This window comes from Cicer arietinum, chromosome 6, assembly GCF_000331145.2.
Source record: "Cicer arietinum cultivar CDC Frontier isolate Library 1 chromosome 6, Cicar.CDCFrontier_v2.0, whole genome shotgun sequence".
Taxonomy (NCBI): Eukaryota; Viridiplantae; Streptophyta; class Magnoliopsida; order Fabales; family Fabaceae; genus Cicer; species Cicer arietinum.
In genome coordinates this window covers 27,763,034-27,788,588 of record NC_021165.2, presented here as the reverse complement: position 1 = coordinate 27,788,588, position 25,555 = coordinate 27,763,034, and the positions used below count along the sequence as shown (strand labels likewise).

The window sequence follows — 25,555 nt, the reverse complement described above, 5'->3', positions numbered from 1 at the left end:
TTACTTTAGTTACTCCTGAAACGAAACATGTTTTATTGTTCTTTAACTTTAAAATTTTAAATGATTGTTTTGCAATCATGTTTAGAACATTATAAAAACATCCTCCAAAAATTTTAAATTTTTTTAACTTTAGATAATTTAAATATGATTTTTTTAGATGTTAAAATATCAAGATAAAAGCAACAAAAATATAGACTTAGAAATCAAATTTAAGATCATTTTTTGTGGATGAATTTTTTATAATGTTATAAACATACATAAAAAATTCATTGAAAAATTTGTTGCCTTAATAGCAAGGACTAAAACCTCATGCATTATAATTCTACATGTAATTAAAAATTATATTTTTATTTTATAAAAATTAAAATATTAAAATTTTATAAAAACTAAAAATATATTTAATCTGTTTAATTCAATATATGAAACTCGCTCATATTCACGGTTAAGATTTTCTTTAACTAACCAAGGTAGAGGAAGGATTCAATTAAAATAATATGATAAAATTCTATGATTAGCTATGGACTCAAATCCTATTTTAAAAAGCTAATTAACAATTATTACATTTCTGAGTTAAAGTATTTTATCAAATTACCAAATGCTCCCTTTAGAGTTATTAAGGATAATACTTAACTGTATTTAATTTTTATGATTTTATGGAAAAAATGAAACATTTACTAACATACTCAAAAATATAATAATCATCTACCACAACGATAAAGAATTAATACAAGGGCAATTTTAGAAAAAATGACATTAAATGCTCATTAATCATAATTAATATAAGGGCAATTTTAGATAAAATGACATTAAATGCTCATTGATTAGTTGACCTATTTGCTTATATCCGTAAAAAAATATGTAAGCACATTTGTTGTTATAGCTGAATTTAGAGAGATTAATTATAGTTTAAATTTATTATAAGCTACACAATCTGCTGTAAATTTGAGTATACTTTGCCAAATATAAACTATTATAATGATCGATATATTAAATGTGATTAAGAGTTTTACATCATCTAAAAATATAGATATTAAATATTATATAAATGAGATAATTTATATATTCAACACTCAAATTTTGAATTAAAAATGTATGTCTAACTCACTTATCCCACCCACTACTTATGACCCAACATTAATTTCAATAGTAGAACATCAAATAGATAAAGGAGTGTAAAAAGTGTGATACTCTTAACTAACTAGTGTATGATGAGGCACAAACAATGAATTGTGTCCCATTTCTATTTTTCTAAACCTTCACTAGGTAACTTCGAGAGGTTAATGAAACTTAACTATGGATGAGTAAGTGTTGAATAGTGTTTGAATATGTATGGAATGATTTAGAAGATAGAGAATGAAAAAAGGTAAAATTTTAGAAAAGAAATTTAGATATTTGAGAGCTTGTTTGATTGAGTTTTCTTTTTTAATTTTTAAAAACTATTTTGTAAATTAATTTTAAGAAAGTGTTTTTAAGAAGAAATTTTTTAAAATATTTGTTTGACCATCCTATTTCTAAAATATATTTTAGAGATGAGAAAATAAAAAAAAATTATTTGGTAAGCTTGTTTTTAAAATCTCTAAAATGAAAATTTTATTTGATACATATATTTAAAATTGAATATAATCATTTTATGAAGAATTTAAAATGAAGGAAATTAATTATGTAAGATATACAATAGATTTGGCCAAATTCAACGTAATTCGAGCTGTGAATTAGTGGTATTTACCGTGCAGTTTTGATTGATTATAAGACAAACGTCATCTGATCAAAAAATAAAATACTCGTGGTTCAATTTGATATGAATGATATTTTTAAAATTTTGATATGATCCAAATTAATATTGTTTAAATTATATCTTTTTTTTTTTGTTGATTCAAATTATAAATTATATAAAGTTATATATAAGTAACAAAATTTAAGCATAATATAATGAATAATATTCTAAAAATTAACATTGATAGATTATATTTGGAATATATCAAATAGTAAAATAAATATTAAATTAAAAAAATAAGTATTATGAAAAAATTAAACAAACAAATAATAGATTAAAGTAATATTTTGTTTTTGATGGAATAAAATTTAGGGCGAGAGAATTGTGCTCCAATACAACGTAGGAAGTACCTCAAGATCATTGAATACTTACCGATTATATTTGTCTCCCTTCAATGATATTAACAAGAATCGTAGTTGTCTTTTTACCACTAGAGTTACATTAAAGTAATACCTCATACTAATAAAAAAAAAAATTAAAACCTTTATGTATACAATTGTATTTGATTTTAAAAAATAAATCTAAAATTTAATCTGATCCGAACAGATTTCGCAAAAGAAGATCCAAATACGTATAATAATATTTAATTTTATATAATTTTTGATTCAAACACATATAATAATATTTAATTTTTGGTTCTATAGTCACATCATGTGAATACACCTTCCTCCATCTAATCATACATATAGTTTGGTTTGATCTTGTTGACACAATATGTAAATAAGCAATGATGAAAAAAGTAATATAAATATAATAGTTTAGTTTAGTGTCGTGCGATCGATCTTAAATTACATGAAATCATTATATAAATTAATAGAGATCAAATTTGATTAGTTCGATTAGGTTTATACTCACATATGGACAAATCCAAATTAATTTAAATTAAATCATTGAGTATTTAGTTTGGTTCTATCATGACTCTGATGCATTTAGATGTTAACTGGATGATTCAATGCTTAAGTGGAATGTTCGATTGTGGCCTTGGATCAATAGCTTGAGTGTAGAAGGTGATATGTGTGGCAAGTCAAGGAGAAGTTATATTATGTTCATAGGTAGATGCTAATGTTGTCTTTTGATGTATTTTGGGTGGTGGATCAACAATATATTCTAACTATTCTAACTATTCTAACTATTGATGTTATTTTTTTAGAAAAAAGTAAAGGAAGAAGTGCATATCAAATTTTCAACAATCGCATGTAGCATCTTAGGTACACCTATGACTTCATAAACATACAATAAATAACTGTAATTAATATTTTGACTCCTAGTAACACTCTAAATGTATCTATGATTTCATTTCTTTGAATCATTATAATAAAATTAATCATTCATTTAAGTTTATTCATATTTAAAGTTCTATGTTGGATTGACCTTAATCTAACATTGCATTTAGCAAAAATTGAACATCAATTCTCTTATGCAAAAATTTACCATGTCCCACACCTATGCGTTTGGATTTGATCTAATAAATGCGTCGTTCTATCAGTGATTATGATAATTCAATTTAAAATCAACGTTCAATTAGATTCAAATCCCAATCCATTAAATACTTAATAATGATTTTTTGATACAAGTGCATACTAATTATTTTAAACATTAATTAAAAGTTAAATCTTATTCATTGAACCAAATGTTAAAATTCATTTATATTTTATCTTCACATTTTTAAATCTTATTTTAATTAACAAATATTAAAATTATTAGACATTATATTTTATATTTAAATTCAAAACTTTGTAATTTTGTGTAAATTTATGATAAAAATAAACAAATAAAAAATGCCAACCTAACAAAATAGATCATTTATGTCATTAATAAATAAAATAAATATTATTTTGACTAAATAAAATACACATTAACAATGGAGCAAAGCAACATACATCTTTCTTTATTTAGATACAAACAAATTCCAAGATATTAGAAGAAAAAAAGTTAGAAAATTTATTCACATATAGTATATTTAGACAACAAGAAATAGCTACAAAATTTAAGAGAGAGAAAGGTAAGAGAGAGAGAGGAGAGAGAGTGGCCGTTTGAACGGCCACCACCATCGACACCTCAACACATCTGGTTGTCCACTCCCTCTTTCCTTCTTATTCCCTTTCACCATTTCCCCCTTTTTTCTGCTTTCCCTTTTCCTCCACCCAAAAAAAAAAAAAAAAAACACCAAAAACCAAAAAAAAAAACAACATCGGAGGAACAACAATCTGGGTTAGCCTCATCCTAGAAAAAAATCTTATATTTTTTCTTCCAATGTCACCTTAGAAAAAAAAAGTTTCAATTTTTTTCTAATTCATTCATCTTCCAATGTCACCATAGAAAAAATGTTTCAATTTTTTATGATTCATCATCTTCCAACGTTACCTTAGACAAAAAAAGTTTCATTTTTTTTTCTTTCTAATTGATCTTCCAATGACACCGTAGACAAAAATTTCAATTGTTATCTGTAATTGATCTTCCAATGTCACCATAGAAAAAAGATTCAATTTTTTTTTCTTCTAATTGATCTTTCAATGTCACGTTAGAAAAAAGTTTTAATTTTTTCTTTCTTTCTTTCCATTCTTGAATTTATTTATTTAATTTGTTGTGGTTGTTTTAAAAGTTGAACTTTTTGAAAATTGTTCAACTAAGAGAAAGAAAGAAAGAAGAAAAAATGCAGCATAACATTTTTGCAACAATGCGTAGTTTTAAGATTATGGATGGGTGCAAAGGTTCTCAAGTTTATTCTCTCCACCACCCTTCTGCCGGCGGAGGAAGCACCGGAATCGGAGAAAAGCTTCTCCAACAACTCCATGACCATATTAAAACTCAAACATTTCGTACAAAATCTGGTCATCATTTTCAATCATCAAATCAAACACATTCTGAGGTTGTTTCTGAGGGTTCTCTTCTTCCTTATGGGCTTCCTATGACAGACCTTCTTGAGCCCAAAATTGAGCCCATTTTAAAGCCTGTTGATTTCGTCGAAACCCTCGCCGGACTTTATAATAAGATGGATAATTGTTTAGAGACTGATAGGTGTGAGGTTTATTTGGAGCATTGCTCCTTTTTCCGCGGCTCATCCGATGCTAAATTGTTTCGCCGGAGCCTGAGGTCAGCACGACAACATGCTATGGATGTCCATACCAAAGTCGTGCTGGCTTCCTGGCTCCGGTATGAAAGGAGGGAGGATGAGCTGGTTGGCTCGTCTTCGATGGATTGTTGTGGGAGGAATATTGAATGCCCTAAGGCTACTTTGGTGGCGAATGGGTATGATCCCCAATTGGTTTATGATCGATGTTGTTGTTGTCGTGATCGTGGGGAAGAAGAGGAGGAGGAGAAGGAGGATTTTATGAAGTTGGTTGATGATCAAGAATGTTCTACCTCGGAAGAGGATGAAGCAGACGGGGATATGTCGTTTTGTATTGGTGATGATGAAATTAGGTGTGGTAGATTCAATATGGCTTCGCTTTCGAGGCCGTTTAAGACAATGTTGTATGGCGAATTCATTGAATCGAGGAGGGAGAAGATAAATTTTTCGAAGAATGGGGTTTCTGTTGAGGCAATGAGGGCTGCTGAAGTTTTTAGTAGGACTAAAAGTTTGACCTCGATTGAACCTAATGTGGTTTTGGAGTTGCTCTCTCTAGCGAACCGGTTTTGTTGCGAGGAGATGAAGTGTGCCTGCGACACTCATTTGGCATCGCTTGTTTGTGATTTAGAAGATGCCTCATTGCTCGTCGAGTATGGACTTGTGGAGACTGCGTACCTTTTGGTTGCGGCTTGCTTGCAGGTGTTTCTGAGGGAGTTACCCGGTTCAATGCAGTGTTCGAGTTTTGTGAAATTGTTTTGTAGTCCTGAGGGTAGGGATAGGCTGGCTATGGCGGGGCACGCGTCGTTTGTGCTTTATTATTTCTTGAGTCAAGTTGCCATGGAGGAAGAGATGAGGTCGAACACAACCGTGATGCTGTTGGAGAGATTAGTAGAGTGCGCGAAAGACGGATGGGAGAAACAACTTGCATTTCACCAATTAGGCGTTGTTATGTTCGAGAGAAAAGAATACAAAGATGCACAACATTGGTTTGAGTCGGCGGTAGACGCAGGGCATGTTTATTCGTTAGTCGGAGTTGCAAGGGCAAAATATAGACGCGGTCATATGTTTTCGGCGTATAAGCTGATGAACTCGCTTATTAACAATTATAAGCCTGTAGGATGGATGTATCAGGAAAGATCTTTGTATTGTCATGGGAAGGAGAAAATGATGGACTTGATATCTGCAACCGAATTAGATCCAACACTTTCGTTTCCTTACAAATACCGAGCCGTTTCTTTGCTTGAGGAGAGCAGGATTGGACCTGCCATTGCAGAAATAAACAAAATAATTGGTTTCAAAGTTTCTTCTGACTGCCTTGAATTGAGGGCTTGGTTTTTGATTGCAATGGAGGATTACGAAGGAGCGCTAAGAGATGTTCGGGCGATTTTGACATTGGATCCTAATTATATGATGTTCTATGGGAATATGCACGGTAATCACTTGGTAGAATTACTCAGTCCTGTTGTTCAGCAGTGCAATCAGGCTGATTGCTGGATGCAATTGTACGACCGGTGGTCCTCTGTTGATGATATCGGTTCGTTGGCTGTTGTACACCAGATGTTGGAAAATGATCCAGGGAAAAGTCTTCTGCGTTTTCGACAATCTCTCCTTTTGTTGCGGTGAGTGCAATCCTTGTACTAATTTGGCTTCATAAATTTGTTCCATGTAAGAAATTTCTTTGAATTTTGATTTTGATTTTTGACTGACCATATGTTTGAATTGGTGGTATAAGATGGAACGGAGTAGAATTGAATGGAATATGCTAGTTAGTTTTTTATTTTATTTTTAAATTGATGTTATATTATTACATGCATTTCTACTCTATTATCATTTTATGCTCAAATCTGATTATTTTAAGTGTTGATTTTCCTGAATCATGCAGGCTAAATTGTCAAAAGGCAGCGATGCGTAGTTTGCGGCTGGCTAGAAATTATTCTACTTCTGACCATGAAAGGCTTGTCTATGAAGGATGGATATTGTATGACACCGGTCACCGTGAAGAAGCGTTGGCAAAGGCCGAGGAGTCTATTTCTATTCAAAGATCATTTGAAGCTTACTTCCTCAAAGCTTATGTGTTAGCCGACTCAAGTCTCGATTCCGAGTCTTCAAAGTATGTTATCCATCTCTTGGAGGAAGCTCTTAGATGTCCTTCAGATGGTCTTCGGAAAGGACAAGTAAGTGTTATATATTTTAACTTTGGATTATGGATGTTAACTTGATTGAATGTTGTCAAATAGCAGCTATAACGCAGCAGAATTTGAACAAATCGCAATTGTTCTCTGATATGTTATTAGTATAAAGTGTTGTCAAATAGAGGCTATAGCTATGTTATGGCCCTGTAGCGTAGCGAAATTTAAACAAACTACTATTTTCCATGATTGACGACACTGATTTCAATGCCGAAGTATTATGTTAATCTTTTCCATTCATTTTTTAAATTGTAGGCACTAAATAATCTTGGGAGCGTCTACGTAGATTGTGATAAGCTGGACCTTGCAGCCGACTGCTACATGAATGCACTCAACATCAAGCATACGCGAGCACATCAAGGATTGGCACGTGTATATCATCTTAAAAATCACCGCAAAGTTGCATACGATGAGATGACAAAGCTAATAGAAAAGGCTTGGAACAATGCATCGGCTTATGAGAAACGGTCGGAGTATTGTGATCGTGACATGGCAAAGAGTGATCTAAGTATGGCAACACAGTTGGATCCTCTAAGGACTTATCCTTACAGATATAGGGCAGCAGGTGAAATTGTGTTTTTATTGTGACTTTGAGCCATTTTTGTCTTTCAAATATTTGATGTTGCATTTGTTTTCTGAAACCAATTGATGCTACGTGTCTCTTCTCTGCACACACAAACTTGTTATCTTTCTGACTTGGAAACTCTGTATCAGTTTTAATGGATGATCACAAGGAAGCCGAAGCAATCACAGAGCTTTCAAGAGCCATCGAATTCAAGCCGGATCTACAACTGTTACATCTTAGAGCAGCCTTTTACGATTCAATGAGCGATTACGCTTCAACTGTTCGAGACTGTGAAGCAGCCCTTTGTCTTGATCCTAACCATGCCGAGACGCTTGAGCTTTGTAAAAAAGCACGAGAACGGATTAACGATCAAAAGTGAGAGAAGCAGATATTAGAAAGAAAATAATCCGTGTTTTCTCCGAGTTTCCATGGAAACAAGCCTATTCTTTCTAACCTGTACTTCTTAAAAAAACACAAAGAACTGGTAATCATCAGCTATGTAGCACTGACACTTAAGATCGAAGACGTGTCTATTGTCTGACACATGTTAGTGTCTCTGTCTCACACCAACATATGTTATATTCAATCACTTTTATTTTTCAAACTATTGTCGGTGTCTAAGTGTCAGTATATATCATATCATGTCTGGTATCTGTGTCAAGGTTTAATAGATCATCAATGCTATTTATACTTTCTCGCATTTGTCTCCGGCAAAAGGTAGGGTTTATATCTTTCAACTGGCCTTCTGGAAACAGGACTACAGAAAAGGAAAAGAATAAGTTAGAAAAAATTCATTTGGGTTGAAAACAGAAAAGGGAAAGTAGAGGAATAGCTTGTAAATATAATGTAATGATGATTGGTGTTTTTGTCGGAGAATGGTGAAGTAGATGCAGACACCAACAAGAATGGTTGGTGAGGAGTTCACTGTTATAGACAAAACATGTACATGAAAAAAATTCAATTTATGTAAGTCCAAGATTTATTATTAGATATTTACCATTTGTAATTTTTTTGGCTGAGGAATTGCCAATTCATATTGTGTTGTAACATTTTGTCACTTACAATTTTCCTCGGCAAATATATGTTTTGAAGAGTTTATACTTTTTTGGGTAGGTAGACGGAGGTACGTGTTGGAACCAAATTAGTTTTATATTTAAAAATTTGACATTAGCAAAAGTATTTTATGAGAATAATAAAGAGTATGAAAAAATGATTCATGTAATTGAAGAAAATTTAAAATAAGATTTGATTTTAAATTATAATTAATGAAAATTTAAAATAAGACTTAATTTAAATTTATAATTGAAGAAAATATAAAATAAGATTTAATTTAAATTTATAATTGAAGAAAATTTAAAATAAGATTTAATTCAATTTTATAATTGAAGAAAATTTAAAATAAGATTTGATTCAAATTTATAATTGATGAAAATTTAAAATAAGATTTGATTTATATTTATAATTGAAGAAAATCTTTGACTAAGTTGAAAAGAAGATATGGTCAATATTTGAAGAATATTTGATCAACATTTGAAGAAGATTTAATTAAGATTTGAAGAAGATTTGATCAAGATTTATCTACAACAAAAATATGGATAAAATAAATTTGAAGAATTTACAAACTCAATCTAAATAAAATACAGTTCATAATTAAACAACGAATAAATTGAAGCCCAAATTTTCACTATAAATAGACACTCAAGGCTGAAGGAGAAAAACATCGGAAAAACAGGAAAGAGTAGAAGCACTCAAACTCAAAGTTCTCAATTTATTTATCTTAGAGAGAAACATCTGTTCAGGTTAGAAATATTTTCTGAATATTTTTTTTAGAATTATTATTATTATTATCTGCTTTGTTAGAAACAACTACTCAAGTTTCAATATTTTGTATCCAATCCGAGATTGGTTTTGTATCCAACTGAAGAGTGATTTTGTATCCAAGTAAATCACCAAAATCAAACTAGTTTTATTTATTTATTTACAATTGAACACCATTTAATACTTATATAATTTGCGTGTTCTTAAGTTCAAATTCAGAAGAAAATATCTACTCTAACAATATCGACATTTGTCACTTGACTTAAACCAAAAATAATCATAAGAAAAAATTCAAAAAGAAAAGTAAAAAGGGCCTGAAATTTTAGATATTCTGATAAAGGGTAAGCTCAAATTATCTTGTTTTAGTTCTTAATTGTTCCTTGTTTCTATGTTAGTGACAACCCACGTGGAAGTGCTTTTCAACACACATGCAATGATAACTTAAAAGCAAAACCTTAGTTTTAATTACTCTCACGAGATATCCATATTTCCAACTACTACTATTTATCTAATACCAATTTTTTCAAAATCTTTTGTGCTAAAGTTATCAAGTTAATCTCATCAAATTATAGACAAAGAAGTCCTCAAAGAAGATTAAGAAGGCGGTTTTTGAAACAATGGATAATTCCAAACGTCATAGAAAGTTAAACTTAAACGCACCAATCATGTCAACAAGACGCATTGGTTCTGGTGCTGCAGACACATCAAGTTCATTAGGTAAAGTTCAAAACACAAGCCAAAGAGTTCCGTTTTCATGGGAGAAAGAGCCTGGAAAACCAAAAGATTTGGAGATGAATGGTTTAGAATTACCACCCTCCTGTCATTGTTGCTTTCTGCGGAAAGAACAGTGTTGTCTCAGTTACTTTCCGCGGAAAGAACTAGACGATCAATCTTATATCGGTTATTGTTGTGATGAAGAAGACGACGTGTTTTCTTTATCAGAAGCATTAGATATTGTTCAAAGAAAATCTGAGTGTGACAACAATAATGGATTGAAATTAAAGCTTGCAGAGTGTAATGGTTACCAATCTCCTACTTACTTGATCAACCGTTTTCTTCCTGATGCTACGGCGTTAGCGGCTTCATCAGTATTACATTTTACTAATAATTTTAAGGAGAAAGTTTGTGATAGTTCATATGCTTATGGTTCTTCTTCTTCACCAAAGGGTTGTGGTCTTGAAGATTTTTTGCCTCGACTAACTATGAAGCATAATCAACAAAATTTTAAACAAAAGAAATATCGTTCTTCGGTATATATTCCTTGCACGAATGTGGAGAAAGATGTTTTATGAGTCGATTTAGTTTCTTTTTCTTTTTGGTCTAGATCGTTGATATGATTGGTGTTGATTCAGATGAATTTAGAGGATGTTAAAATTCTTTTGATGTCATTTTATTTATTTATTCATAAGATTGGAATTTGAAATATTAGTTGAACTAGTTCTTTGATTCGTTGATTTTATCATACTGATTATTTTTGTATATATATATTTAATGCTACCTTCTTAAGCCATATATTTATTTATTTACACTTATTCTGTAATGTGACAGAAAAACTGACTCAATGTTGCAGCAATTGCCTTTTATGAAACAAAATATTGTGTTTTGAGTTGAATTAATTTCATTTGATTGTAGGAGTTCTTTCATTTTTTTTTTAAGTTGGAGCATATGATTAACTTTGAATTATTGTAAGCTAAAAAAAACTTGTATCTATCAAAAAAAAAAAAAATTGCAACAAATAAATAAAATACTTAAAATAATATTTTATGATAAATTTTTTAATCAAATTTTCATTTGAAACTTTATTTTTAAAATTTATTTTAAAAAAGTTATAACAAAAAAATAGAACACTATAAAAGTCATTTTTTCAAAAAATCTGTAAAAAAAATTGGGACATAAAAATTCGTTGTCTAATCTGAAACTGAAAAAGCCTTGGACAAAAATTTAAAACAGATGTTTGTAATAAGACAATTTTTTATCATTAGGTGAATTGATCAAAAAATTAACACATAAATGTGAAATCTCAAATTAAAGTATAATATATATCTTAAAAATATTTATGTGAAATCTCAAATTAAAATATAATATATATTATAAAAATATCAATATTTGTTAAATGAGTTACAACTTTCAAATATTTAGAACACAATTTAAAACCCAATATGTTAATTTATTTTATTAAAAGAAAAAATATACAATGTGATGGTCATTGGTGATTCCTTATTAGATATGGTCATTGGCAAGCTTTGTATTTCAAAGGACCTTTGTAGGGCATTGCATACATATTTTGCGAGATCATCTTGTATATTGTTATTCCCCCTTCTCCCATTAACATACTATATTATATTATTATAATATTATGAACTGTTATATTTCTCCATCCGATCTTTTTATATAAATAAAACTTGCACTATAATTTGATAAAAAGAAAATAATGACTGTATTATAATTTAACTGTTTCTTATAAAAAGATCGATAATAGTATTTAATTATTGAACATAAATATGTATATGTATTATAATATATTATTTAATTATATAGGATCTTAATTATTAAAAAAATATCTAGCCCTCATCTCTTAGATATCTTGTTTCGTTTCTAAGAGAAAGAATAATAAATATAAGTGATGAACATAATATTAATTAAATAGTCTAATTAAATAATTATTACTTTTTAACCCCATTTAATATTTATTTCTTGAATGATATTTATTGCCATTAATAGTGTCAAAAATTTGTTTTTGACAAATTGACAGTGTCAAAGATAACTCCAAAGAAAAAATAATAATTATTTAACTCTTGAATTTACTAACCAGTTAATAATAAATGTATATATAATAAATAAATATATTTTTAAAAAAATATAGAATAAAGAGAAATTATTATTATTAATAATAATATAAATGATAATTTTAAATAAGATTTAATTTCAGATTGTAAAGTCAAATTCTTACTATTGCACTAATATCTTATAGAATTATAACAAATAATAAATATACTATGTTAAAGAAAATAATAGTAGATTTTAGTGGAGGTAAATGACCGCACACCCTAATATATAGGTTTGCCATTTGATCCATATAATTATTTTAGTGAGATGTATTTGAAATTTAACTACTTTTTTTTTTTTTAATTTTTTTTTTATGTTATAACGAGTTTGTTAGTAAATAATCTAAAAAGTACACAATTAGTTAATTTAGAATATTGTGAAGGTAGTAAAAAATACAAGAAATGTGAATTTGAATTAAATTTTAAAATATTTTCAAAACTTAGTTGTATAAATATCCTTTTATAAAACAAAATAAGTTTAATAGATGTTTTGAAACAATGCAAGGTTAAAATAAAGTGAATAAAGATATTTATATTAGCTTTACAATGAAAATGAGCTCTGAGTTTCGGCTGTTAGAGTTAAGTGTTTGCTCAAGAGTGTATGATTTTTATTTTCAACCAAAATTCTTGAGAGTTTCTTTAAAAAAGTAGGATGTTTTTTAAGTATGGAAACATAAGGTAGTTTTTGCCTCTTCCACCCTCACACTTGATTAATTAGGGAAAACTCACGCTCTCTTTTCATAGCGGATGTAAAATTTAAGTCTCTATCTCTTCGTACAACAGAATTCGGGTGCAGGGTGGATATCACCACTCCCAAACTGGTCCCCGCCCCCGAATTTTAATTTCAGGAAAAATCAAAATTCACACTCAATCAAAACGAAGTGAATTTGGATGGAGACATGCGGACATGAGCTATGTTGTCATCCCTAAAGTTTTTTATAGCTCGCATAAATAGTTTCGTTGTGGTGAGAAAATCATTGGTGTTGAAGTCAACATACCCTAGCCGTTTTGAATTGGTACGACAATGTTTTGAATAGCTCACATTTGAACATGTAGGACCCTCTTCTTTATCCGGAACAATCCTCTTATTATCTTCCATTTCATTATTGGCATTGTCATGTAGTGCTTGCATTGTCATAAAGTCAAATTAGTAGTTATAATGACAGACAATCCAAAGAAGTAGTTCTCCAGACGCATATAAGTAAAAATTGTATCGTTTGAGATAGAGGATTTGGTTTTGTATAACGCCCCATATTTGTTTTCTTTTAACAACCACAATAATTTTTTTTTCTTAGGAGTAATATATCATATAATAAAGAAAAATTTCACTAAAAAATAAATTAATATCATTTTTGTAAAGAAACACAATGCGATTTACTAGATATCATTATTATATATATTTTTTCTTGCAAGAATAATTTGCTAATTGTTAGAAAAAATATTCACTTACGTCCAAAAATAGAGTAAATTCTCTTTAAGTGAAAAAAAAAACAAGGTTAACTGATTCAAACTTTTCTAGCGGAAGGAACCTCACATCCGCATTTCTATTTAAAATTAATGATGAAAAGTAAATAAACTTTAGAAATGTATCATTTCGATTTTATCAATACAAACATTATTTTTAAGTCAAAATTCCCCTTTCTCCACGCGCGTGCATCAAATAAACATTATTCATACAACTCTTCGATATCATTAGTAAGTCTATCTTACAGAAAAATCAAACCAAATAGTAAGTTAACATCCATAAAATATGAATATATAAAATTCTTTCCTAATAAAAAATTTAAATAAATTGATTTTTTAATAATTCACAAAGATGTATCAAAAGTCATAAAATGAATCTAAATAAATCAATAAATCAAGTAGCAACCCACCTTAGAAAAAATAATTAGATCAAAATAAAAATAACAATAAAATATATGCAAGTTATGCATGCTCCTAAAAGTATATGATCTAGAGATAACCAGCCACACAAGCGTCTACACAGAAGTCACCCATATCAATGAAGAAAATTAAACTAGCCACACAAGCGTCCACGGAGATGCATATGATATGTCATGAAATGATAATGATGCTCAAAAGATACATGTCACTATCCACTTAGATAATTACAAAGAGAACAATATCCAACGCACAAATCTCCAGCCACTTAGGCAACAACAAAGATAACAATATTTAAAACACAAATCACCAACCACTTAGACAACTACAAAGATAACAATATTTAAAACACAAATCACCATCCACTTAGGCAAGCCCAAAGATAAAATATTAAAGGTTAAATTTTAATCACATATAACATCAATGTTTTATTCTCATGGATGCTTACAATCAAGAATTAGTAATTTTGCTATCCCAAATATCTAACACACAAAAACGTGAATAAATATTATAGAGTCACAACTTTCATTTTATAAATTATAAAATTGGATTAGTGACGTGTTATTGATAGACATCAAAACTCAAATAACGAGGAACACATATAAATATAAACTTTATTTCTTCTACTATAAAATTTATCTCATTATTAGCCATTTATGCATACAAATCAAGGTTTACCACCAAACACATCACAAAAATCAACTTAATCATGTTATCACAATTAAAAATTTAAACTTTTCATCAATTCCCCCAAGACTCATATAGTATTCATAAAAATCAGAACTTTGAAATGAAATAGCACAAAAATCAAAACTTTAAATTAAAAACATCCTAACAAACATATTACTCATGAGATCATAATAAAAATCATAACTTTATAATTAAGTACACATAGACAACACAAAAGTCGCAACTTTACATCAAATATATGACAACAAGCTTATTACTCATATTATAATAAAAATCAAAATTTTATAATTAAATTTATCAAGGCAAACGTATTGCCCATAAAAACAAAACATTATAGTTAAATTCTTTAAGATAAACACAAAATCAAAATCTTCTTATAAGACATCATATCAATATCTTACAAACTATTAATTTAATATTTAGTCTAACCTTACATGGGGAAAAACTCTTACCTTAGGCGCTTTACTTCCTAGGAACAAGTTCTAATCCCCACGATTCAATGAACAAGACAAAAGTCCAAACTTTACTTGAGATTATATTTAAAGAAAAAAGAAAATTGTAATTCGACTTGACGATAATGATGGTGTGAGAAAAAAGGAAGGAGACTATTTTTTTTCTTTTGTTTTGTTTGTGATGGAATATTTTGGAACTTAGGAGAAAACAATAATAGGTATGAGAATAAAATAGGAAGATAGGTAGACCACCTTTTAATTTATTTTGCTAATAATTATGACACCAAAAATTGTCTAGAATTCTTTTTGTAGAGAACCAAAATAAAAGTATAATATTGGTTTAAGAGAGTAGGAAGCGTGAGATATAACAAATGAGATAGTTCTTTTTTTGTCTTCTCTTAATTGCCCAAAAAGATAAGACCCGTAATTAAATTTATATCATTCCTTTCAAAAATGAATTAAAGGTGTTAAAAATGAGAGAATGTACATTATCTCATCTCTTAATTTGTTGAGACAAGGACATAAAGTCTACATTATGTCAATACAACACCATGAATTATCATAAAATCTTGTCACGAATAAGAGTAAAATGAATGAGGTAAGTCACTTTTTTTTATACTAAAGATGAATGGACCAAAAATATTTTCAAGCAAGAACACTCATACATGAGGACCGGGTCTCCCTAAATCTACTATTTCCTAGGACGAATACTTATTTGGTCCAAAATAAAATAAACAAACATTTTAACTTCTATAAATTCTAATTTAATTATATAATTCAACTAATAATTTTATCAACTAAAATAAATCAAGTAATACAAAAAGTATCAATGCAGGTCACACATAACAAAATAAAATCAACATATCTAACATATTGATTTCATGATTATCGAAACTAAATAATTAAAAAATACACAATAGTACATTTAAAAAATAAGCATGCCATAAATTGTTCTCATGTAATTGTCACTCAAAAACAATTAAATGAAAAAAATGTTATAATTATTTAGATAAACTCATGATATAACATGGATATCTTTGCCTGGAGACTCAACATCTATAAGAGGATAAATTGTTCTCTTATAGATGTTATCATCAAAACTAATTATGGATCATTGTTCTTTAAACCAACTTTGTTCTAACATATTGATGGTTACTTAACTTTATATAAAAAAAATAGTTGTAGCAAAAAAGTTAAGGATGTAATTCATATATAAAGATTTTATACAAGATCTTAAGCCCTACCTCTCAATTGACAAATCATGATATTATTCGAACCGGGACTTACCTCACAATTGTGTGAGTTAATTATGGTGTAATTTATCATCTCTTATAATATCACACACAAAAACATATACTTACTTTGATTTGTTGTCCATGTAAAACTTTTTACACCAACAATATATTAAAGTTAAACTAAAAGAGGGTGAATTAAATTACATCGATGTAATATTTCATCAATGTTATACTATTTAATAACGTTTTACTCGATACATATTTTATAAATTTGACAATTGGATTAAAAATTATATCATATAGATCAAATCTATAATTTTTTACATAAATCTAAAATAATTTAATACGTTATTAAGGTGAATCAAAATTAACGTGTCGCGGCCTAAAATTTCGAGTGTTTCTCGAATTCAATGCAGTCGCCACCAAAATTTATTTTAAAATAGGGAAAATATTGAGAAACCCTTAAAAATAGAAAAATAAAATAGTCTTTGAAACCAAATTTTGAGTTCAGGAGTCGATTATGCGTAGAGAAGGTATTAGCACCCTACGACATCCGTTAAAACAACGGTTACCTATAATTAATTGTGCAAAATTAATTTAACTTATGTATAATTATTTATCTTTATTATTAAATATGAATAACGATTATTATTATTATTATTATTATTTAAATATGATTTTAGAATAAATATGTTCAAGAATTAAAAAAACAAAAATAAAATAAAAAATTTAAGGCGCTTGACAAGAATGCGATCTTGCTCCTACGTATCTCCCGGTGCAATGGAGAAATCAAAGCTACGTAGTTCTTAATGTAGAAAATGTTGATGTGTTGATTTTTTTTAACGAAAATGAATTTTGTTATATTTAAAAAAATGTTTTGACAAGAAAAGCAAATAAATTTGTTTGACTTAAAAAAATATTTTAAAATACGAGTTTTAGGGCTATCAAGTTGTACAACTTGTGTCCTAAACTCAAGGAATAAAGAAGATGTCATATCTAATTTAATCCTCTAAAAATATTTTATTATTCTCGATTTTTTAAAATGGAGTTTCAAAACCACCAAGTAGTACAACTTGTGTTTTAACAACTCAGAGATAAAAAAGAGTTACATCTAAATAATCAAATTTAAAAATTTAAATTTTATATTTATTTATTAAAAAAATAAGTTTTACAATTATCAAGTTGTGTCAATTGTGTACTTCTACTCATGGATTAAAGGATGTCATTCTTAGTTAACCTCTAATAATCTTTATTTATTAATTTATTTATGAGTTTTAATTTATTAATTTATAAGTTGAGATTTAAAATCGCCAAGTTGTCGCAACTTGTGTCTTAATAACTCAAAAAATAAATTAAAAAAATAACACCTCTAGTTAAATTTTAGTAATTATTAATGTATTCAAAATAAAAAAATTCAGAATTATTAAGTTATCATAACTCATATTATAATAACTTAAAACAAGATTTATCCTATTTTTATTTTGGCAAGATTTTTTTGCAAACAAATTAAAAATTAAAGATAACAAAAGAATAAAAACTTAAGGATTTAAATGCAAAGTAGAAACACACCGTGCCATGCCTATGCCTATGCCTATTCATCCCTGCACAAACTCATCAAAAGCAAATGCAAGCTGGCTATGCACTAGTTGCTTTTACGGGATTCATTTTTCAAGACAAATTCCAACTTCCAATATATCATTTGAAAATTTTAATAATAAACTCATATTTAGTTAAAAGGCAACAAAGCAAATGAAAGTGATACGGAGCAATGAAACTAAAGCTTCACCAAATAAACTACAAAACAAATGAAACACTATATTAAAAGAGATGAAGAACAAAGACTAACTTGAGAGACACAAATTTGTATATAGTGGTGAAGAAGAAGATGGCAGGGTGTAACGGTTGACAGTGGTTGACGGCGGTTACCGGTGGAAGCTAGAGTGACGGTAATATTCTTTGTCTCTTGTTTTCTATTTCAGAATCTCTCATATTCTAAAAAATTTCTCTTTTTCTTACTTCTTTTTTTCGAGAAAAAACTAAAACTCTCTTCTTTATATGTGATTTTTTAATATCAGTAGTGTTTTTTTTTTAGATCCCTCCTTCTTTTTGAAATTTGATAGGGCGTATATGTAGAGTTTTTTATCTGTTTAGTTGCTTTCTTGCTTACCTTGGTCTTTCTCCATCAACGTCCTGTTTGATGTTTCGTTTTCTTTGCTCATCATCTGCATTTTTCTGCACCTTTGATGCCTTCATAAATTTAGATTATTTGTTCTGATCTATTCATTGCTGAGCTTTTATTTGTCTTTTAGTTTTTTTTTTTAAACTCTAAAATTTGTCTCTTTGTTCTGCACAATGTGTACCAAGACTGACTTAAAAAATTATGTTTTTATGTTTCTCAAATTAGTTAAAACAGGAACAGATGTATTAATAAGCATGGTGCATCAATGGCAGTCATCATCAACATAACAGGGTTTGGCATTGAACAAAGTCAACATAGCATGCCTTGATCTGATTTAATTTTTACTGTAATTTAATTTGACTTTATTTTTAATTTGTAATTTGATTTGATTTTAGAATTGTAAATAGATTTGAAATTGTAAATTTATGAGACATAATGAAAATATTTATTGTAATTATTTCTATTTCCTTTTTTAAATACATATTTCCTTTTTTTTTTATTTGTTTTCAAAATGAGGGTATTACAGCTGCCCCTATTTAATTATATTTTACTTGAAAAATATGAAAATATGGATAACAATGGTATTCATTTTCATGTTATTAGGTAAAAGATAAGTAAATATAAGGACCCAAATTTTGTCCAGTAACAAACACATGTATTAAAGTGCCCTTGAAATGTTAAAGTGGGAATGATGCACAATTTTTTTAAATGTGCAAAATAATCGTCTTCGGATTGGTTACCGATGCATAGATCGACAAAAATGAAGGTGATCGTCTTCAGATTGGTTACCGATGATCTATAGAAATTAGAAATGATCGTCTTCACATTGGTTACCGATGCGTAGATCTATAGAAACAAAAATGTGATCGTCTTCGGATTGGTTACCGATGTGTAGTTCTATACAAATGAAAGTGATCGTCTTCAGATTGTTTACCGATGCGTAGATCTATAGAAATGAAAGTGATCGTCTTCAGATTGTTTACCGATGCTTGGATCTATAGAAATGAAAGTGATCGTCTCCAGATTGGTTATCGATGCGTGGATCTATAGAAATTAAAAATGATCGTCTTCAGATTGGTTACCGATGCGTAGATCTATAGAAATGAAAGTGATCGTCTTCAGATTGGTTACCGATACTTGGATCTATAGAAATTAAAAATGATCGTCTTCAGATTGTTTACCGATGCTTGGATCTATAGAAATGAAAGTGATCGTTTTCGGATTGGTTACCGATGCGTGGATCTATAGAAATTAAAAATGATCGTCTTCGGATTGGTTACTGATGCGTAGATCTATAGAAATGAAAGTGATCGTTTTCGGATTGTTTACCGATGCGTAGATCGTAATTGATCCAATCTTGAAGGTGGATAATAAGTATATGATATTTGCAATTCGGATGATAAGGTATGAACGATTCATCTGTGTGTGATGCATTGAGTATAGGTAAAGTGTCAATGAAGATGCATGGATCATGTGAGTATGAGTAAATTATGTAAGGTTTATGCATTATAGATAAATTTTTGTTTTTTTCTTTGATTCCCCGATCCTTATGCTCTTCTCCGTCTCAAGATTCAATGGATGAATAAAGACAAATATTGTTTCCACATGATGACTCTTCGTATCCACCGAATGATCGCTTTTTCGAAGTGAAGCAAAAATCCATTGTTTAAAATGACTACCCTCCTTATTATTCTTCACACACTCATATATCTTGAGAATCAAACGAGTTCCTGTGTATATTTTCAAGTGTCAAAATGTTTAAAATATTTTTATATTTTCACATATTTCAAATTCCAACATTTATTATTATAAAACAAATTTTGAAACAATAGAACACTCAATAATGAAACTGGATTGGTATATAAAGAGTGTAACGTACAACATCGAATGACAATATTGAAAAATGTACATTCGTTACATTAAATGCAAAAAAATTGAGGCAGTGGTTACGATGTGGGGACGAGTATGTTTAATTTAAGTAGAGACATAACAAACGCTGGTCATTCTTGTAATTTAGGAATCCTAATAATCAGCTTCCAAGAATAATAATTGCCACAGTTTGAAGTGCTTGATTTTTTTTATCCCTAACTTTTGCATGGACTACTCTTCCAAGTTTCCAATCCATCGGGATGCTCTAATTTTTGCCTAGGTCGCCTTTTCAGGTTTTCAACCTAGCGAGCCGATTTTTTTTAAGCATAATATTTTTTGACTGCATCTGAATTTACTGGAAGTGGAAGGTCATCTCCATCCATTTCTGCGAGTATTAAAGCTCCCCCAGAAAAAGCTTTTTCCACAACATATGGTCCTTCATAATTCGGGGTCCATTTTCCAGGAGCATCTTTTTTTATGGGCAATATTTTCTTTAACACTAAATCCCCTTCTTTAAACTCTCGAGGACGGACTTTTTTCTCGTATGTCTTTTTAAGTCTTTTTTGATATAACTGGCCGTGACATAGAGCTATCATTCTTTTTTCTTCTATGAGATTTAATTGGTCAAATCGTGATTGAACCCACTCAGCCTCTTCTAGTTTTGTTTCCATCAATACTCTGATCGAGGGAATTTCAACTTCAATGGGAAGTACCGCTTCCATTCCATACACCAATGAGAAAGGAGTTGCCCCTGTTGAGGTGCGAACAGAGGTTCTATAACCATGTAATGCAAAAGGAAGCATTTCATGCCAATCCTTATATGTCTCCACCATCTTTTGTATGATCTTCTTGATATTCTTATTTGCTGCTTCTACAACTCCATTCATTTTCGGACGATATGGCGAAGAATTATGGTGCTGAATTTTGAAACTATCACACAACTCTTTCATCATTTTGTTATTCAAATTAGTCGCGTTATCAATGATTATCTTGTTTGGTAAGCCATATCGACAAATCAATTCTCTTTTGATGAATTTGACAACCACACTTCTCGTCACATTGGCATAAGAAGCGGCTTCAACCCATTTTGTGAAGTAATCAATAGCTACCAAGATAAACCAGTGACCATTGGAAGCTTTTGGCTCGATGAGTCCAATAACATCCATCCCCCACATTGAAAACGGCCATGATGGTGTTAAAACATTCAAAGAGGTGAGAGGTACATGTACTTTATCAGCATATATTTGACATTTGTGACATTTCTTTACGTGACTAAAGCAGTCGGATTCCATGGTCAACCAATAGTAGCCAGCCCTTAAGATTTTTCTTGCCATTGTGTGTCCATTTGCATGAGTTCCAAAAGAACCTTCGTGAACCTCTTGGATAATTTTCTCCGCTTTTGCTTTATCCACACATCTGAGGAGAACATATCATGATTTCTCTTATAAAGAACATCACCATTCAAGAAGAAATTCATTGGCAATCTCCTTAAAACCCTTTTGTCGTTCTATGAAATACCCAATGGATATTCCTTATTCTTAACATATGATTTGATGTCATAAAACCACTGCTTACCATCCAACTCTTCTTCTGTTGATAAGCAATATGCAGGTTTATCTCTTTGTTGAATTTTTATGACCGGCCCGTCTTGATTAGTGGTTATTTTGAACATTGACGACAAAGTGGCCAAGGCGTCAGCTAACTGGTTTTCTTCTCGAGGGTTATGGTGAAAAGTAATCTTCTCAAAGTGTTCTGTCAATTCTTTGATATGGGTGTGATACCAATTTGGAATCTCGAGTTTCCCACTCTCCTTTTGTTTGATGGATAACTAAAGATGAGTCTCCATATACCTCAAGAACTTTTATCTTTGACTCAATGGCTGCTTTAATGCCCATGACACATGCTTCATATTCTGCAATATTGTTTGTGCAATCAAAACACAATCTAGCCGTAAATGGAGTGAACTGGTTTTCTGGAGAAATCAAAATGGCTCCAATTCCATGCCCTAACGCATTAGAAGCACCATCAAACACCAACCTCCACTTTTCTTTATCAGATGATTCAATCTCTTCAACTAAATTCATTATGTCTTCATCGGGGAATTCACACTGCATTGATTGATAATCTTCTACCGGTTGTTGGGCTAAGTACTCTGCTAGTGCGCTTCCTTTGATAGATTTTTGTGTAACATATACCAAATCGTATTCTGATAACAACATCTGCCAATGGGCGATCCTTCCAGTAAGAGCAGGTTTCTCAAAGATGTACTTAATTGAGTCAATTTTAGACACCAACCAAGTTATATGACATAACATGTATTAACTCAACCGACGAGCAGCCCATGCCAATGTGCAACATGTTCGTTCAAGCAGTGAATATCTTGTTTCACAACTGGTGAACTTTTTGCTCAAATAATAAATAACATGTTCTCTCCTACCAGATTCATCATGCTGCCCCAGTACGCAGCCCATTGACTCGTCAAGTACTATTAAGTACATAATAAGTGGTTTCCCAGGAACAGGGGGCACTAGGATGGGAGGTTTTGATAAGTACTGCTTAATCTTTTCGAAAGCTTTTTGACAATTCTCATTCCATTCAACCTTTTGGTCTTTGCGCAACAATTTGAAAATCGGTTCGCATGTAGCGGTGAGATGCGATATAAACCTCGCAATGTAATTCAATCTACCCAAAAAGCCACGAACTTCTTTTTCCGTGCGTGGAGCCGGCATTTCTTGTATTGCTTTTACTTTATCTAGGTCCACCTCTATCCCTTTTTCACTAACGATAAACCCAAGTAACTTGCCTGATCTTACACCAAATGTGCATTTAACAGGGTTTAAACGGAGTTTGAACTTCCTTAGCCACTCAATTAACTTTTGAAGGTTAACAACATGGTCTTCTTCAGTTCGAGATTTTGCGATCATATCATCCACGTAAACCTCTATTTCCTTATGCATCATGTCATGAAACAAGGTTACCATTGCTCTTTGATAGATTGCCCCAGCATTCTTCAATCCAAATGGCATCACTTTATAGCAGAAAGTCCCTCATTGTGTGATGAATGTAGTTTTCTCCATATCTTCGAGAGCCATCTTGATTTGATTGTACCCTGAGAAACCATCCATGAAGGAGAAAAGAGAGTATTGAGCAGTGCTATCCACTAGGATATCAATACGAGGTAGAGGAAAATCATCTTTAGGACTAGCTTTATTTAAATCCCGATAATCAACGCACATTCGAACCTTTCCATCTTTCTTTGGAACTGGTACAATATTAGCCACCCATTGAGGATATTTTGCTACTGCTAAGAAACCAGCATCAAATTGCTTCTTGACCTCTTCTCTAATTTTAAGTGACATATCAGGTCTTCAGGCTTGAGTGGTAGCTTGTGTTCAACTATGTTAGTATCTAACCCGGGCATATCCTGATATGACCATGCAAAGACATCCACATAATCAATTAAAAGTTTAACCAACTTTTCTCACTCACTTTCTTTCATAGACATGCCAATTTTAACTTCTTTTTTATCATGCTCAGTCCCTAAATTGATCACCTCAACAGGTTCTTGATAGGGTTGGATTATCTTAGCTTCATGTTCAATTAAGCTTTCTAATTCTGGGAGAAGCTCACAATCGTCTTCACAATCCTCATCAGCATGATTAATCAGACATTCAAAATTACAAGAAATGGTTCTAGCGCTGCTATTTTCAACATATTCATTTTCGACTCTGCATTGTTTAACTTTCTTTTTTATTATGCTCAGTCCCTAAATTGATCACCTCAATAGGTTCTTGATAGGGTTGGATTATCTTAGCTTCTTGTTCAATTAAGCTTTCTAATTCTGGGGGAAGCTCACAATCGTCTACACAATCCTCATCAACATGATTAATCAGACGTTCAAAATTACAAGAAATGGTTCTAGCGTTGTTATTTTCAACATATTCATTTTCGACTCTGCATTGTTTAAATTAAGAAGAAAAAGGAAAAAAAATGAAAATATGAATAAGGATTGCCAAAAGAAAGAGAAAAGAGAAAAAACAAAACCAGTTGGAGAATTCAAAAATGAATTTATTGATAATAAGTACGGAATTGAAATACATATGCTCTAATTAGTTATCCTTATAGCCTTGGGCAAAGCAAAAGGAGTTAAAAATACATAATTACTTTGAGCACGAATTAACAAACACGGGAAACTCGATGATCTTCCAATTGTTGAGATTGGTGTTTGGAGGACAAGGGTACACTAGCTTGAGGGTATCATCATCACCATGATCCTCTTCCGTAACAACCACCTGATCAGCATATATTATTCCGGTGCTTTGAAAATTTTGGCGAATGTCACAAATAGGAATCTTCTGTTAATTCGGTATCCAGTTTTCCCAACGAGTCACCTTGTTTTCTCTTTTTTCCTTCGCAACCTTTTCTTCATCGGCTTGAATAGGTACATATTCTAACCCGTACTTATTGTTCTTTTCTGGTATTTCTATCAATTTCCCGAATTTAACAAAAGTTCCTCCTTCCAACATGGATTTTGTAAACTTCAATGATGTGGTAGATAGTTTGGTTCTTTTAAACGAAATCCTTCACCCATGAAGATAGCATTGGTGATTTCTAATGCTTGGAAAGAAGTCTCAATGGCTTCCTCTGCTTCTTCAATGTATCCCGTAGAAGATAGATGACTCACTATCATATCTTCTTCCCCAGATATTATCACCAGCTTATTGTTCACTATAAACTTTAGCTTTTGATGGAGAGTGGATGTTACTGCTCCAGCAGCGTGAATCCACAGTCTCCCTAAAAGACAACTGTACGCTGGTTTAATATCCATCACTTGGAAAGTTATCTCAAAGATATGGGGTCCGACTTGAATCAACAGGTCAATCTCACCAACAACTTGTCTTCTAGATCCATCAAACGCTTTGACCACCAAAGCACTAGGCTTCAAACAGGCTCCCTCAACAAATAGTTTTGATAGTGTTGATTTAGGCATGACATTTAACGATGAACC

The 25,555-nt window shown here is 30.7% G+C and overlaps 2 protein-coding genes across 2 annotated transcripts; both read left to right on the top strand.

The window, feature by feature from the left end:
- The first annotated feature begins 4,285 nt into the window (after window positions 1-4,285).
- Window positions 4,286-8,604, top strand: LOC101497110 (ethylene-overproduction protein 1-like). The gene is made up of 4 exons (XM_004506738.4): window positions 4,286-6,463; window positions 6,727-7,018; window positions 7,289-7,598; window positions 7,748-8,604. The coding sequence occupies exons 1-4, from the start codon at window positions 4,428-4,430 to the stop codon at window positions 7,975-7,977; spliced, it is 2,868 nt and encodes a 955-aa protein (XP_004506795.1). The 5' UTR covers window positions 4,286-4,427; the 3' UTR covers window positions 7,978-8,604.
- Window positions 8,605-9,911: 1,307 nt separating this feature from the next.
- On the top strand, window positions 9,912-10,989 carry LOC101505257 (uncharacterized). The gene has a single exon (XM_004506763.4). It carries the CDS (start codon window positions 10,034-10,036, stop codon window positions 10,706-10,708), a length of 675 nt encoding a protein of 224 aa, XP_004506820.1. The 5' UTR covers window positions 9,912-10,033; the 3' UTR covers window positions 10,709-10,989.
- Window positions 10,990-25,555: the final 14,566 nt, after the last annotated feature.

What these genes read in the sequence shown, in the direction of transcription:
- LOC101497110 (XM_004506738.4), top strand. Translation starts at nt 4,428, where the DNA reads ATGCAGCATAACATTTTTGCAACAATGCGTAGTTTTAAGATTATGGAT. An exon ending in CAATCTCTCCTTTTGTTGCG is followed by an intron (nt 6,464 to 6,726) that starts GTGAGTGCAATC and finishes TGAATCATGCAG; the next exon opens with GCTAAATTGTCAAAAGGCAG. An exon ending in TTACAGATATAGGGCAGCAG is followed by an intron (nt 7,599 to 7,747) that starts GTGAAATTGTGT and finishes ACTCTGTATCAG; the next exon opens with TTTTAATGGATGATCACAAG.
- LOC101505257 (XM_004506763.4), top strand. Translation starts at nt 10,034, where the DNA reads ATGGATAATTCCAAACGTCATAGAAAGTTAAACTTAAACGCACCAATC.